Raw genomic sequence first — 16,895 nt, forward strand, 5'->3', positions numbered from 1 at the left:
CTCTAGAATGCTTTAAGAATAGCCTAATCAGAAGGCAGGGGGATGGATACTATGACCTTGAGGTCCCATTGAGTGCCAGAATTCTAAGTGGGTACATCTGCTTCTGTGCCTCTCCCAAGAGCCCTCTCCCAGGGCCTGCGCCTTCTTTAAAAGGGTGTCTTTGTAATTAAGCGGCCCTTCTTCCCCATCCCCCTTTCTTCCTTTGATCCAGCTTTTTAAGGCCTTTTTTTCCATTTGGAGACAAGAGGGGTTTCTCACACTTTCCTGTTCCCCTCTTAACGCTTCTTTTCCTTTACCCCAGAAAAGTTGCCTGAAGTTCTCAGGATGGTTAGAAGTTGTTTTGTTTTGTTTGGGGCGTGGGGGTGGAGTGGAGGAGTTGTTACCAATGAGGAGAAATAGAGGATATATTCCCTCTTGGGAAATGCTTGCGACCAGGTAGCCTCCTCCATGGAGACTGAGCATTTGGAATGCATGAGAACAGTCTATTCTTGGGGACTGTCTGGTAGAAATTGTCCTTTGCACCCATTAAGCCCAGCTTAAACACACTGAAAGGGGTGGGGAGAGGTGTGTGTGGTCGTAGTGGAGCCTTTTAGGATGGTAAATGGGTAAATGTTTCCAAATCTCCTATTACATCATCTCTTTCTCCCATGGATTCAGTAGGTTTAGTGATCTGCTTGACAAGTTAATTAGCTGGGGACTAAACCAATTTGTTTAGAATTGTGATCCATTGATTTCCTGTCCCCAGGAATTTTTGTTGGTGTTTTACTATGATGTGTTGTCTTTAGTCTTACTTACTTTTCCCTCCTTGCCGCCTTTTGTGGACTTTGGTCCAAAATCTAGGGTTCCACCCCCAAGTCAAAGGTTAGAATTTTGTCCCAGGAACTAAGGGGGTATTAAACAGGCTGGCCATACTGCATTACTCTTCTCCATGGTGGGCTTCTGACCCCTTTTAACCCAGAGAAAGGAGGGAAGTCGCCCCTTCCACACACAACACACACAATCTGAACAAAAAAGAAAAAAAGAAAAAGAAAGAAAGAAAATAGGAGGTCATTTGCTTTATAAAAGAATCCACAACAGGTTTCTTTGTAAGTACTAGCTTTCCTAGTTAGTGCCTTTAAACTATGACTTGATATATTAAAATTCACTCTTACTGGACCTTCTCCGAAGCATATTTATTGCATAAAGGAATACATAAGAATTTTTAATGATTATCACTTAAATTAAGTGAGGCCATTATTTGGCCTTTGAAATCTTTTTGTTATATGGAATGGAGTTAGTTAATTGTCTAAATCATTCTGGCTTGTAATAATGCTGGCCACGTTAGCTCCGGCCTACAACTGCTTGCAGAAGAAAGCTAGTATTACTTTTTGAAAATAAATCAGACTTTATAGATTTTGAACAATTCTAAGGATGAGACTATCCACCCCATATAGGTAAAATATTTTATTTCCGGTTACTGTATTTGACTAACCCAGGGATCTAGAAAGTTATTTCTAGTAAATAATGGCTACTGATGCCACTTTTAACCTAAGAATCTGCAATAAGATTTCCTAGTGAGCCTACTGGTGAGAAGGACCTGGGCTCTAGGCCCAACCGTAACTCGGTTTACTACCTCTGTTAAGTTTTTTTTTTTTTTTTCCACTGTAAATTGTGGGTTTGGACAGGGTGATTTTGAGAGCCAGTTCTCATAAGTTTATGGTTTTCTTTCTAGGCCTCAATATCGAGTATGAATGTGAATGAATGCTACTAGAATGAAGTGCAACCGTTGTTAGAAATTCAATCATCTAGTCATCATGTTAAAAAAAAAAAAGATCCTGTAAGGATATATGAATATAGATGCATCATGTTTTGTATTTTAACAACCCAAAATTAAGAAGCTAAGACTCTATCCAAAACTTCAAGAATTCCATCATCCTAACAGATCACCTGCTTTCATTTTCTCTAGTTCCTTTCAAGTCCTGGTTCCTGTACTAACATGAATTTTAGATAATTGGAGCCACAGATATATACAATGTTGCTTTTCAATAAGAGCCCACGTAAGACTTAGCTTTGTAAACCCATATGGAGGAAAGAAGTCAGAATCTGATGGAGGACACATGAAGACTCCCATATATTTTGGTTCTCAAATGCCAGGAGAAGCTAATGGATATAATAAGTAATCCCTAAACACTCTCTGTGATTCAGGGATTGTTCATGTAACTAGCAAGGCTGTTAATTTAATTCCTTTGACCTCCTGTTATCTCTCCCCCCATTCTTGTTAACAACAGCAACAACTGCAACAAAAAACTAGAGTCCACTGTTTACCTTGTCTAAATTATTGGCAATGATTTTAAATCACTGTATAGTGATATGCCATCAAGTGAGTACAAATTTGGGTGGACTATGAAATCTTCAGAATGAGAAAGGAGAAGCAGGACAGCACAGATATACTTGTTTTATAGCATGGAAAATAATATGTTTAAATTAGACTAAAAGATAGCAAAGAAACTAAGGATTTTAGACAGTTAAATAAAAGACAATACGTGCAGCAGCAGAATGGCCCACGCGTAGTGAAAGTTCAGTTTCATAGTTCTTTAATTTTCCTTTGATAACAAAGGTTATGGTATACATGTGATCTCTAAGATTTGATGGATTCACCGGGCATGGTGGCTCACGCCTGTAATCCCAGCACTTTGGGAGGCAGTGGCGGGCAGATCACCTAAGGTCAGGAGTTTGAGACCAGCCTGTCCAACATGGTGAAACCCCCGTCTCTGCTAAAAATACAGAATTACCTGGGTGTGGTGGCGCATGCCTGTAATCCCAGCTACTCGGGAAACTGAGGGACAAATTGCTTGAACCCGGGAGGCGGAGGTTGCAGTAAGCCGAGATCACGCCGTTGCACTCCAGCCTGGGCAACAAGAGCAAAAAAAAAAAAATTTGATGGATTCATTCCTGGAAACCAGTGGCTCATCATAAATTCGATTAAATTTCTCTAACTGGAGTAGAAAGTGCCGTACGGGTTTTTAGTATTTAGAAAGTACCAAATGAGGAACGGGAACTTTTTTTTTTTTTTGGTAATATATGATCCTGGAGAAAATGCAAATGGATGTATTTGCCAATGTTTCCTAAGGCAGCTGTTGAAAATCTACTCTTTTAAGTCTGTGGGCTTGCCTTCACATTTGTAAAGGCACTTTCACTCTTGCCCTAACTCTATGAAATGTCATTAGCCTGTGTGACTTGAAGCCGGGATCTGGTTTTCTCTGCCCGGCCCCTCTCTGGCTTACCGTGTGACCAAGGGTAAATGAATTAGCCGCTCTAAGCTTCAGTTACCCTTCTGGGAAGCAAGGATATTAATACCTCACAGAGGTGTTTCGGCATGCTTTTCATATTGGGCACATACTTTGTGGTCATTGGATGAAAGGTGTTTGCATGATGGCAAAGCAGGCTTATTATAGGGTCTTGAGCAGGTGTTCCTTTTTAATGAGCTTTGCTCTCTCATAACATACAGTGCCCTTTGGTGCCCCATTGCCTTACAAACTGTAATTACCATTAACCCAACATTTGTATTATTGGCCCTCTCGGCTTTTTGAAAAAAAAAAAAATTAAACAGTTTTGTACTGTGTGGTAAGTTGAGGTACAAATAAGAGAACTCTAGCATCTTACAGGGTGGTGAAAAATAGCTTCAAAAAGAAACGTTAGTTGAAAAGGACTATAGAGATCAGTGAGTTCTTCAAAGCTCCTCCAAAAGGTGAAAAAGAATAAAGCACACGTCTGTGTGTGTGTGCATGTGCGTTTTAAGGGATAAAGTTTTCAGTAATATTTGCTTGTGACACATACTGATGATAGCCAGTAACTGAAACCCAGCCATTGTAGCGTTTTATACACAGCTGGTTTTTATTAATGATGGAATATTTATGCTTGCTGTACAATTCGTGGCTCATTTCCATGTGTATGTCAGAACTTAAATACCCCCAAAAGAAACATTAAGATAACATGAAATACAAATGTGGCCAAGCTAGAAAGGGTGGATTTGGTGGAGAGTCTCCCTTATTCTTATTGGTGTCACATCAGATCACAATAACTGTGCCACCCCTCTACCAACCTTAGGCATTGATACAGATCTTTTTTTCCCCTTATATATACCCCATAGCAAACTTCACATTTCAGTCTTTTTGATGTGGACAAATGATCTGCTCTCCCCTTTATAATGCAGATAAAACTGATGTATGTGTTTTTTAAGAGCATATTTTCCCTGCACATGCTTCTCATTATCCGAGAGGCCTGGACTCAATCAGTAAAGGAGCAGAGAAACCACATAATTGAAAGGAGAATGACGGTGGTGCATACTTGGAATATTTGTGGGAAGGGGATTGCTGACATCAGAAAATGTAGTGGCCTGAGTGTTAACAGCATTGAAGAGAAATCAGCTTTCTGTGTTTCTGTGTTTTGAAAATTATTTTTAAGGGAATAAAAATATGGGCCAGGTTTGACATCCTTTTATGAAGTTGCCCTGGAAACTTTGATGAAGATTGTTAAAGAATAGCTCAATTAAAACCTTCCCCATTAGAAGCTAATTAGCACATCCCTTACTCATTTTGGTTGTTTTCAAGGAGCATGTATTTGCATTGAATTAGTGACATTTGTTCCATGTGATAGCAAACTAAGATTAAAAATCACAGATGGGGAAAATTATTTAGATTGCCTGTTTTGAAGAAACCTAATTTCCTCTTTATTACATTTAGATTTTCAGTTCAGATTTTTGTTTTACTATGTTTATATACAATGATCACATTTTAGTGTGGTAGCCAGTTTTGCTTTCTGGATCATGGACTGTAAACCAAAGCTTATTTAAATTTCTCGTATGAATTAGAGAAATAGAACAAATGACAATAAACCATTTTATTAAGGTAAGATTTCATTTTTTTTTCTTGTACAATTAGTTTCTCTTTGGTCTATGTGTGTGTGCCTGAGAGAGAGTGGGGGAGGCAGATTTTTTTTTTTTTTTAAGCAAACAATTTTTGAAGCTAGGAAAATTTTGATGACCCCCTTTACTCCCAGGAACATTCTATCTGCCTCAGGCTGCCAGTTGGGCTTTTGTTAGGGAAATATGATGAATTTTCTGACCTGGTGCTTTCTGTGACCAGGCTAAGTGATTCTCCCCTGGAAGCCTGAAGAAGAGAGGTTATGGTGAGAACAGGAGTGCAAGATTTCTAGCAGGTTATTTTTACTGTACTCCACCTTTTTTTTTTTTTTTTTAGCGGGGTGAGTATTTGCTTCTGAAATTTTAGGGTCGTTTGCAGTAGAGTCCGTGCTGTGTAGCTAAATACAAAATATGGGCCTGTTGTGGCCCTCCTTTCCCCTTATCACTTTAGGTGATGGTCATTCTGTACCTAGGTTCTCTGACGCTGTGCCTACGGCGTAGGTGTATGCCTGCAGTAGTTTGTGCAAGTGAGAAAGTTAGCTGGGTTATATGATTTGTGGTTTAATCTCACTCTAGTCCTTCTTGGGAAGGCAGGGTTTAGATTCAGTTCTGCAATGGCACCACAGGCAAGGCAGGTTCCCTGTGCTTGCAAGGCAACAGCAGGAGGAGGAGGGGCTGCCTTCTGCCTTCAGAGAGTGACTCAGACCCTTCGGTATGAAGATATGAAATGCTGGCTCCTGTCCATGCACCTGCTGGATGCCACACCTGCAGTCAGCACCTGAGCCCCACTCAGACACAAAAACCAGACTGAAGGCAGATGGGGCTCCCTTGAAAAGGGGCACAGCAAAACAGGGAGCTCTCAATTATGTTAGTACAGCCCCACTGGGAATTGGGTTTAGTCATCCCAGTGTTGATGTGGGGGAACAGATTACTTTCTTTTAGATGCAGCTCACTCACTTGCTCAAGATACTGTTGGAGTGCTGCAGGAGTTTGCTTTCCTAATGAATTTCTCTTGTGAACTGTCCTCTTAAAAACTGGAGAGGCAGTTCTGTGGAGGGTTATGTCTTAGAACCAAGGAAGTCACAAGACCTGGGTTCCAATGTTGGCCCTACCAATGGGCAGCAGTGAAATTCTGTTGCAGTTAGTTATGATTAGCTATCTGTTCTGGACTTGAGCTTCCCTCTCCAGTTCTAAAATGGAATTAATCACATCTGCCTTTATTTCCCCACAGAGCTGCTGAGAAGGACAAATAAAATAGCAGAAGTGAAAGAGCTTTTGTTTCCTTAGAAGGAAGGCTGAGAAACTAAAGGTAACAATAACATTATTATTATTGTTATTCCATGTCTTTCTTTGTTTTCTTCTCCTGCTGTGGCCTCTAGCAAAGTTTTGGGAAAGTTATTTACTCAGAATGCAACTATTAAGCACATTTTATGTACCAGTTAATGTTTTAGGTATTGGGATGGATACAATGAAAAATCACACACCCAGCCCATGCCCTCTAAGATCTTACAGTCTAGCAACTTCCATTTCCGTTTCTGGCTCAACCCGTAATGGTGATTGCTACCGGGGCACTCAGAAGCTTAAAAGGTGAGAGTTAACTTTTTTTGTCTCCGCACTACAGCTGGGGATTTCTGTCCCTGGAGCTGAGTATTCCAAGGTCTAGATTGGAGATATATGGGAGGAAAGGCCATGGGGACAAATAAAGGAATTTCTTTCCCTCCCACATTTGCAAAGTACCTAACCCTTAAATGACCATTTTTTTTTTTTCCAGAAGTCCATGTTTAGTTTCATCCTGGGTTCTGTTCTGTTCCTAGTCAATATGGTCTAGTCCTCTCTTATGACCTTAGCTGTCATCCATATGCTAATGACTCCCAAAGATATATCTCAACCTATCTTTGATGTCAAGTTGGTTATCACATTCCATAGCTTCTACTCAGCTCATAGGTTTTTGGTGTTTTCCTCTTCTTGGGAGCTTTTTCAGGTAGCCCAGAGTTTTTTACAGAGCACTATGTGTTGCCGGAGCTATCGGCTCATACCTCTGTTTTCCTGTTGAGTTGGGCCTCCTCTGCCTGACTGGGAGCTCCTCAAGGACTGGGCTCTGTTTTTATTTATTTATTTATTTATTTATTTATTTATTTATTTATTTATTTATTGCCACCCTAGGGCTTACCTAGCACAATGTCTGGCTACAGTAAGTGCTCAATAAAAGTTTATGGAAAATTTGCTGTGATAAGTGTCATCACAGAGAATTAATTTTCCATATTGAGTGAAGTTGAGGTCAGGAATAGATGGGGAGGGATTAGGGAAAAATCTTCAAAGAGAAGGTAGAAAGCAGAATTGCCTTATTTTGAGAGTTCTGGCTAAGAAGTCATGGAAAGAATGCCTGTTGTGTCTACTCTTGCTAAACCAGGGGCATCTCTGACCTATTGCCTCCCCTGCTTTAGGACTGGATGACTTTTATTGTCAGGTCTGCAAAATAAACCTCTGTCTATAATACATTGACCATTTAAGACAGGTGTCACTTAGTCATATAATACTAAACAGGGCTGACCTTAAATGTGCCACCTTAACTGAGGCTGAAAATAGAGCTACACTCACAGGCTCATTGATCATGTCTGCTTAGTTCTATAAAGCAAAATGTCCCTTAAGATATATTGAAGATTGGGATTTAAAAACTGACAAATTCAATTCTCAGAATGTAAGCAGGTTGGGTCACAAGAACTGAATGTCTTCAAGCTGACTGTCAGATCTTTCCAAGGGCAAAATGAAAGATGATATAAGCTATTACAGGCCATGAACCTGTTCTCACCCACCTGATGCTTTTACTAATTAGCTTCTTGGCTGGGTGGCAATTTGGGGCAAGTGCATGCAAGCTGGATTCACAGGGGAGCCCACATTCCACTCTGCCATTTCGCAAGCCACTGGGATACTACACTGCTTCTCTTGGCTTCTTTCCCTCCCAGGAGCCCTGCTCTGCCCTGGTGGAAAAATGAGAGCAGGATAATTTTTCGTTAAATGAGGGAGGGATTTCATGGGACTCTGGTGTTTTGCTAATTTTATTTTTTAGTGGGTTGTCTAAAAACATTTATGCTTCTTGACCCATCAGTTTCACTTCTAGGATTCTATCATGAAGAAACAACCTACAGTATTGAAAAAGGTTCAATCACAAAGTGTTTTTGTAACATTATTTAGACTAGCATAAAATTGGAAGCAATTTACATGTCTTAATAATTGAAGAATGGGTAAGTGAATGCTGATACACTTGTTTAATGCACCATTATGCAGCCATTACGATGTTATGAAGTTATGCCACAACATGGAAAAAGTATTTATGATGAGGTGAAATGCAGGATCCAAAATTACATCTTATTAATAATTCATTGCTTTGTAAAAACACAAATACACATAGGAACACTAAAGGAAATATAATGTTAACAATGCTTAAGTTGAGGTGCTGGGATTATAAGTGATTTTTTTCTTTATTAAAAATATGTGCATGCTGTGCTTATATTACTTGTAAAATAAAATATAAGTAGACATGAAAAATGGGTGGTCTGGCATTGGAGGTTAGAGATTGGTGAAGCAGGCAGCTTCTAGGTATATTCTTAAACTTTTCTCATTTTAGGCTCCATCTAATAGGGACCCTTTATACTTTTCCTGAGATAATAAAGAAGGGGATGTGAAGACATAGTCTACTCCTCTTTGGGAATGGATGTGTGTGCTGGGGGATAGAGGGAGATGGCAACAGGATTCTCTTTGCTACACAGTATGTCACTGCTCACATCCACTTCAGGGTTGATCACCTTTGTTGCCTATAAACATGTTCAAGGTAATTGCTTCAGAGCAAGGCAAAGTCAAACTGGGACCAAAAACGACCAAGACCTTGAGTTACCATCCCAGAAACGGATCTCTCACACTGACCCTCAGTAAGATTTGGAAATGCCAAGGCCTTGCTGTGGTTCTTAAAATAATTTTTCAACCTAATCTAATAGGGTGGTGCAAAAATAATTGCGGTGTTTGCAATAGAGTGTATTAAGTCGTCCTTGCATTGCTATAAATACCTGAGACAGGGTAATTTATAAAGAAAAGAGTTTTAACTGGCTCACAGTTCTGCAGGTTTTATGGGAAGCATGGTGCGAACATCTACTTGGCTTTGGGGTGGGGGCCTCAGGAAGCTTGCAATCATGGCAGAAGGCGATGGGGGAGCAGGCACATCACATGGCAAAAGCAAGAGCAAGAGGCAACAGGGGAAGATGCCACACAGTTTTAAACAACCAGATCTCATGAGAACTCCCTCACTGTCAGAACAGCACCAAGAAGATCTGCCCCCATGATCCAATCACTTCCCACCAAACCTCACAATTCAACATGAGATTTGGGCAGGGACATACCTCCAAACTATATCGTAGAGGTAGAGATAGGAACAAAGAAGAGTCGGGGCTGACTCTTCTCTTAAGCCTTTTCTTGAACTAATGCTAGAATTAAGTAAGAGCAAATGCCAAGCTGGTATAATATTGAACAGACCTGAAACAGGGGGCCTGGAGACATCGATCCCTGGAGGTTCATGTTGCTGTTCAATCCACCTCACATCTTAGCCTAAAAAGTGAATTTGCAAAGCCTTTCTATAGTAGTACTTCTAGCTGAACACTTCCCCCTTACCTCCTTGAATTTTCCTTCCTTCCATTAACATTTTACTTCCCATGGAACTGGAAAATCAGTGGTAGCATTAAAGCAGGTTTATAGTCTTTTAAAACCAGGGTCAATTCTATGTAATAAGTAGTTATTAAGCATCTTCTTTGTACAGGCAAATAATGCTAGATAATATGTGGTAGTGGAAGGGTTCTTGCCCTAGGCATTATAAAAAGTTTCATTTTGGTCCTGGCTCTCTCTTAGCCTTTGAGGCCCTGGCATCTTCATCTATACAAGAAGAGGGTGGGACCACTGGGTGGTCTTCCAAGAGCCTTTCCAGTTCTGGGTTTCAGTGATCTAAGGACCCCTGTGTAGTAGACTGAGTTGCAAATAAAGGTTCTTTTTAAAAAAAAAAAAAAAAAAAAACTTTCTTCATAAAATTGCTGTACACTTCTAAAAAAAAAAAGGCTACTTTGAAATAACAGTGATAGTGATAGCTTACTTTTATTGAGGCCTTATTATGTGCCAGTTTCCATGCTTAGCACTCTACATGGATTAATTCCCGTAATCTTTGTAACAACCCTATGAAGTATGAGCACCATTATCCCTATTTTGCAGATGATGAAATTGAGACTTGGGAGATCAAGAGACATGTACGAGGTCTGTTAATAAGCCATACATCCAGGATTTAAACTTGGGCAGTGTGACTCTAGGCCCAGACTCTGTGCCACGGTGTTTATGATGCCTACCCATTACCTGTTGAAGGTTTAGAGATAACCTGCAAAAGAAACATTGTTTTTCACATCCCAAATGAAGTGAATTGGTATCTTAGGTTGCAAGAGTGTTGGGACAGGTATTCTCTAGGGTACTTTGGCTACAATATGGACCAACCTGAGAGAGCGTAAGAATTTACTGGGGCCTCTCGCTTTTTGTGAGAGGTTGTGTGTGTGTGTGTGTGCGTGTGTGTGTGTGTGTGTGTGTGTGGTTGCACAAATACATACACATAGGTACAGGGAAAACTTTGAACTGGCCCAGATAAGGGAGTCAAATTGGATGAAACAAGTTGACCAAGATTTAGCAGAGAAACAGCTTTCTTAGACTTAGATTCTTTATCCTGGTTGGGTAGAATGAGAGGTAGGGGCAGAATTTGGGAGGGTATAGAAGAGGAGATAGAAAGAAGATCTTATAGGCGTATTGCAAAATTTATTTGAAGGGTGGGAATTTGGTCTGTCCTGACCACCTTGTAATGTGGATTTTCTGGGACTTGTCTTGGGAAACGTCTCGGCCTTCATTAATATTTTTTGGCTCAACCTCACAGGTGTATTGAGAGAGGCCAATGACTGCAAATGGAGTAAGAATTTAGCTTGGCCTTGCTTGCCTGTTGTTGTTATAGAACAGTTGATTATATAGATTCAAATTGCATTTTTAAAGACAGAACCACAATTATTCTTTTTTTTTTCCTATCAAATATTCTCAGAGACAGTCTGTGTGCCCAGGAGAAACAAAGTTATTTTACTGATTGAAGATGATGTCAGACCCCTGGCAGTGGCATGATTAAAGCTATAGGGAGATTAAAGGTTACAGAGTTCATACTATTTTAGTTCTTGTGCATGAAACAAGGAGTCTTTTCCTTTCCTTTCTCAAATACGTGGAGTGGTGTTTTCCTCATTTTGTGACTCTTGACATGTAGATGAACATAAGTTCTTCAAGAAGAAAATAGTAAACTGGAGAGGACTCTGCAAAGCTTTTTCCTTAGGCTGATTTTTTTTGTTTTAAACAGAGACAGAGATGGCACGAGGTGGGTCAGGGTAGGGGAACGATCTGTGTCCAGTTAACATAAAGTGATTTGGGTTTTGAAAAGGATATGGAGGGGCCGAGTGTGATGACTCATGCCTGTAATCCCAACACTTTGAGAGACCGAGGCAGGCAGATCACCTGAGGTCAGGAGTTCAAGACCAGCCTGGCCATCATGGCAAAACCCCGACTCTACTAAAAATATGAAAATCAACCAGGCATGGTGACACATACCTGTAATCCTGGCTACATGGGAGGCTGAGGCAGGAGAATCACTTGAACCCGGGAGGCAGAGGTTACAGGGAGCCGAGATCCTGCCACTGTACTCCAGCCTGGGTGACGTAGCAAGACTCTATCTCAAAAATAGATTAAATAAATAAATAAATAAGAAAAGGATACAGAGGACAAAATTGAGAGAAGAAAGACCTTGCACGAGTAAAGTTTTCTCAGTGAAGAGCTGAGTATCAGGAGAAAATCAGTAATATCAGCCTGAAGAATCTAAATCGTACTGGAAAATAATCATATGGTAGTTTCTCTCCAGGGACTCAAGTTTAAAAGCCTTGGGCGGTTTTCTGGTGTTTCAGTTGAAAAAAAAAAAAAAAAAAAGGATGAATGTTTTGTTCAGAGTTGGACAATAGAAGCCGGTGGTTATGTACCATAGCTCTGTTAAAAGTCCAGCTTTGATTCCAATGAGAAGTTGTTCCTCTGCTTCAAAATTAGGGGAGACACCCTAAAATAATTACCTTGCAGATTTGAAATGATTTTGCTTTTGATCATGATTATATGTTGTGCCAAAACAAGATGGAAAGACACATTTCCGTGTTTGTTCACTGTATGTCTGTTCACTTTATTTTTGGCAACATTGCAAGGAAATAATGTTAAATTAATCACTTTGTGGTTTTGTGGATTTTTTAAAAACTTGAATGTTTTGAACATGCTCTCAAAATACAGAGATGTTTGTGTACTTCTTTTGCATTGCTTTCCTCCTCTCATGGAGTGGATTAAGCCTTTCCTTTAAGTGATATGAATGAATCATAGGTAGGCCAGGACAGAAGATAGAAATGTGGTTCATGTGCATCTCACTTAAACTCCTGAGTCTTAGAATCATTTTGATTAGGCTGACAAGGCTTTGCAGAGAGTCCAAGCAGAAATTAGACATAAGGACTATCTCAAATCCAGGTCTATTATGCATTTGCATCTAGTCTATATAATGTAAGTCTGTGAGTTTTTTTTTTTTTTTTTTTTTTTGCTGAGACACCGGGGCAATGGAAGTGCCAAGAAACAAGTGGAGGCATCTTCTGCTTGGAGAAGGGTTGCAGTCTATGTTGGGAAGGGCAGTCTACTTTCCTACTCCAAGAATGGATGGACCGTTGATCAGATGATCAGAGTGTAAGCTCCATGAGGGCAGGGATTATATTTTATGTGTCTTTGTAGCCCTTACTGTGTCTAGCATGAGGCTGACAAATGTGTGGAATAGTCGATACGCAATAAATACTTAGTGACATGGCTGAAAAGAAGTCGCCCCCCTCCCGCCCCACCTATCTGAGCTTGAGGCACTCAAATTGGGAGCCTCACTGAGTGTTCTTTTTTTGACCAAAAACCTACCTTATGATGACTGCACTCCCTTCTGGGATGTGGGACAATGAGCCTCACTAACCTCCCCTGCTACTAATAGCAGTTTAAAGGTTGCACCCTAAAGGTGACAGTGGTTTTGGCTTTTGTCATCATCCACCATTCCAACTTGGAATGGAAGTGGTAGCTTTCTAGGGCTGTGAGGTCAGAACAGAGCAAGCCTTTCTAGTCTCAGACCTGAACATTTCCATCACTGGAGACCAGCCTGGCTTTCCGGACACAGCTGCTGGATACTGAGGTTTCTTTTCTGCCCTAGTGGAGATGGACTCTGCTACTCATTTAAAAGCCAAGCACCATAGGAGGACAAGTCATTCTCTTGGAAGAACTGGTTTGGTTAACTGCTGGCCATTGGTGGCAAAATAGAAACGACGTTTTTATTTCTCCCTCCCTTCCCCTCCTGAACATTTCAGAGTGACCAGTGGTTGGACTCTTGGCGGCGCTTACCCTGAACCTGAGTGTTAGGGGAGAGGGAATCTGCCGTTGCGGTTTCTGGAGCTGCTCATAAGCAAGAATTCCCTATCCTGATCAAGGCTTTAAGCCTAAAAGAAAGCAGAAATAGGTATGGAATATTTCTGTGTGTGTGTGTGTGTGTGTGTGTGTGTGTGTGTGTGTGTGTGTGTGGCGCGCGCATGCGCACTCGTGCATGTGTGTATGTATGTGTGACTGTGTGCATGCAGGGTGGGGTGGATGTGACGTGGGAGGGGGTGGTATACTTTTCAGGGTCCAGAGCAGCTCAGTGTCTGCATTTCCCTGCCTTGCAGGGAGGGTATGTAAGTCATTTTTGCTTTAACACCATACATGTTCCTGTTTCCATTTTTTGAGCAAGGAAAAGTAATTTGGTAGTCATCTCTCTAGTTTTGGGCACCAAAAAAGATTTATATATTATGCTTGTCAACCTATCAGAATATCCCAATTTGACAGTTCAAGTACAGGAGTTCTGGAGGCACACTGGGAGGAACGGAAACGGGACTGGTTGCTTACCCCACTGGTGTACACTTCCCAAGAGAATATGATGAAAGGGACTTTGGAGGGTCCCTTCGTGTTGTCAGACTGCCCAGCACAACAGTTGGAAGCCAGGTAGCAGTAACCAACAAGAAGTGAAGAAAGAGAGAAGATGAACTTTCTTCATGTACTATATATACATTCTGGGTCACTCTGTCTCTACATGACCAAAGAAAGGGGGTTCATGTTTCCAGAGAGATTGCAGGCCACTTAATATCATAGAAATAAGAGCCTGGGAGCCAGGGATCCAGAGTTGCCATCTAGAAACCTGATGCGGGTTAAATTGACCTTTATTGTGACTTTTTGTGTGACATTATCTTCATTCTCCACCAATTACTAAAGATCCTTAGAGTGAGAGTTTCATTATTGAACATTATTCTTTAATTCCAATACTTAACATGACAGATTCTGTCCAAAGAATTTTTGAATCTCTAATGAATTAGTGTGTACTGTACAGTGCTGAGAGAGAGAAGTCATCTACCAGTCATTTTTCAGTTGAGAAAATAGACGTCAAGAAAAGAGGAATCAGTTGTATACCCTGTAAACCAATAGTATGATTAGAATCTGAATATTAAATTGTGTTACTAAAGTTATCAGTTTCAGTCAACCCATATTACCTGTTTAGAAGAATTGGTGGTAAGGGAGGGGATATGCTAATCATACACCCTTTCCAGAAGGATGATCTTTATATTTTTCAATTTCTAAATTTTGTCAGAGGCACACTTCAAATAAAAGAGGCTTCCCCTTTAAGCTTCTCCTACCCAGTAACAACAACAACAAATCTCGATGACTATTTCGGGAGGGCTGAAAGGCAACTTTGTCAGTAATACGTATTCTAAGTCCTTCTCTTATTAAGCCAGGCAGCATCCAAAATGGACACTACAAAAATGATTTTTTAAAAAGATGTTTCAGAGCCTTGTGAGATCAGAGAAAAAGATTTGCATCGAGGCAGGGATCATTACTATCTGGTGCAAGCCAAGCTCTCTTCACCTTTTATTTATTTGAGTCTTTATTTTGCATTTTGTAGCTCGCTTCATATGCTGAGCTGCTTTACAAATCCTGTTATGGGGTAATTTTCCCCACTGTCCTGCCCCCACCTCCACAGTAATAAGATTTGGATTTTTACCTTAAATAGAATACAGAGAGATGAAGCCTGTGAATATGGACCTTGAAAAGTTACCCACTTTAATTACCCTACTTGACTGTTCCAGGTTTCTCAAGCATTCTTAGGAGTTAAGTCCAGATTGAATATTTAACTCATGCTAAAAGTGAAAGAGGAAACCCAGAGCTCTTATGCCTCCACTTTCCTCATCATATCAGTGCTACGGCCTGGAATCCCCCAAAATCTATTAATTTTAGGTTCAATTCTCTACTTTGTTTCTGCAATAGAATCCTCACCCTCCAATATCCATTTTCATTCCCTTTAGAGGACTAATTTATCCATCAACTGGGTGTTAAGCTTCCTGTTTCCCCTTCCCAGGTCAAGGGCAGCCCAGGTGCCCAATTTCTCTCTCTCTTCACAAGGCACCACCAGCAATAGAGATGAGAAATTCTGAAGAACAACCAAGTGGAGGGACCACAGTATTGCAGCGTTTGCTACAAGAGCAGCTTCGCTATGGCAATCCTAGTGAGAATCGCAGCCTACTTGCCATACACCAGCAAGCCACAGGGAATGGCCCTCCTTTCCCCACTGGCAGTGGGAACCTGGGCCCTCAGAGTGATGTGTTGAGTCCCCAAGACCACCACCAACAGCTTGTGGCTCATGCTGCTCGACAAGAACCCCAGGGGCAGGAAATCCAGTCAGAAAACATCATCATGGAGAAGCAACTGTCTCCTAGAATGCAGAATAATGAAGAACTCCCGACTTATGAAGAAGCCAAGGTTCAGTCCCAGTACTTTCGGGGCCAACAGCATGCCAGTGTTGGAGCTGCCTTCTATGTCACTGGAGTCACCAACCAGAAGATGAGGACCGAGGGACGCCCATCAGTTCAGCGGCTCAATCCTGGAAAGATGCACCAAGATGAAGGACTCAGAGACCTTAAGCAAGGGCATGTCCGTTCCTTGAGTGAACGACTAATGCAGATGTCACTGGCCACCAGTGGAGTTAAGGCCCATCCACCTGTTACCAGTGCTCCCCTCTCCCCACCACAACCCAATGACCTGTACAAGAATCCCACAAGTTCCAGTGAATTCTACAAGGCCCAAGGGCCACTTCCTAACCAGCATAGCCTGAAGGGCATGGAACACCGAGGCCCCCCACCAGAGTATCCCTTCAAGGGCATGCCACCCCAATCTGTAGTGTGCAAGCCCCAAGAGCCAGGGCACTTCTATAGTGAGCATCGCCTGAACCAGCCAGGGAGAACAGAGGGGCAACTGATGAGGTATCAGCATCCCCCTGAGTATGGAGCAGCCAGGTAAGAGAGTTCTCTTTCTGTCATTTCCTGACCTCATCCCCAACCAGCTTCTGCTGTGTGTTGGGAATCTTAGGGAAGGAATGGGCAGCTGTTTGGTATAACAAACTCTGCAATGCATGACAGGCCTCTGGCTTAGAGAATTGCCTGCCAGCCTGAATTTGTAGCCTCTGTAGCCATAATTAGCACTGTATTAACAATCCCTTAGCTTTGTAGGTTGAGCATGGCCTCAACTGCCTAGTGGATGAGCAGGAGCAAAAGTCTTGATTTCAGCAGCTATTTGCTGTTCTGTCTCCTAGGATGTTGAAGAAGTGGTCTATGTTTCTCATAAGCCCTCCTTGAGAAGTAGAAGCAAATTACCTTGCATTTTAATTAGTCTGGAGCATCCTATCACTTGCACATATTCCCCTCCATGAAGTTCTCATCATTTATTTTTGCAAACAAATCTGTGTATTTCTTGTCAGTTATCATTTTTCCATAGAATTACCATTATTCTTTTGGACACTAAACAAATACCCAGATGTTAT

At 41.2% G+C, this 16,895-nt stretch overlaps 1 protein-coding gene across 1 annotated transcript in view; it reads left to right on the forward strand.

Moving 5' to 3' along the window:
• Nucleotides 1-16,895, forward strand: part of AMOT (angiomotin) — a 67,171-nt gene that overhangs the window by 2,417 nt on the left and 47,859 nt on the right. The window contains exons 2-4 of the mRNA XM_023203121.1: nucleotides 6,132-6,209; nucleotides 13,366-13,514; nucleotides 15,438-16,371. Of these exons, the coding sequence (XP_023058889.1) occupies nucleotides 15,500-16,371 (872 nt within the window). The 5' untranslated portion in view covers nucleotides 6,132-6,209; nucleotides 13,366-13,514; nucleotides 15,438-15,499. The remainder of the gene's footprint in view (nucleotides 1-6,131; nucleotides 6,210-13,365; nucleotides 13,515-15,437; nucleotides 16,372-16,895) is intronic.

This window comes from Piliocolobus tephrosceles, chromosome 12 (genome assembly GCF_002776525.5).
Source record: "Piliocolobus tephrosceles isolate RC106 chromosome 12, ASM277652v3, whole genome shotgun sequence".
Classification (NCBI taxonomy): domain Eukaryota; kingdom Metazoa; phylum Chordata; class Mammalia; order Primates; family Cercopithecidae; genus Piliocolobus; species Piliocolobus tephrosceles.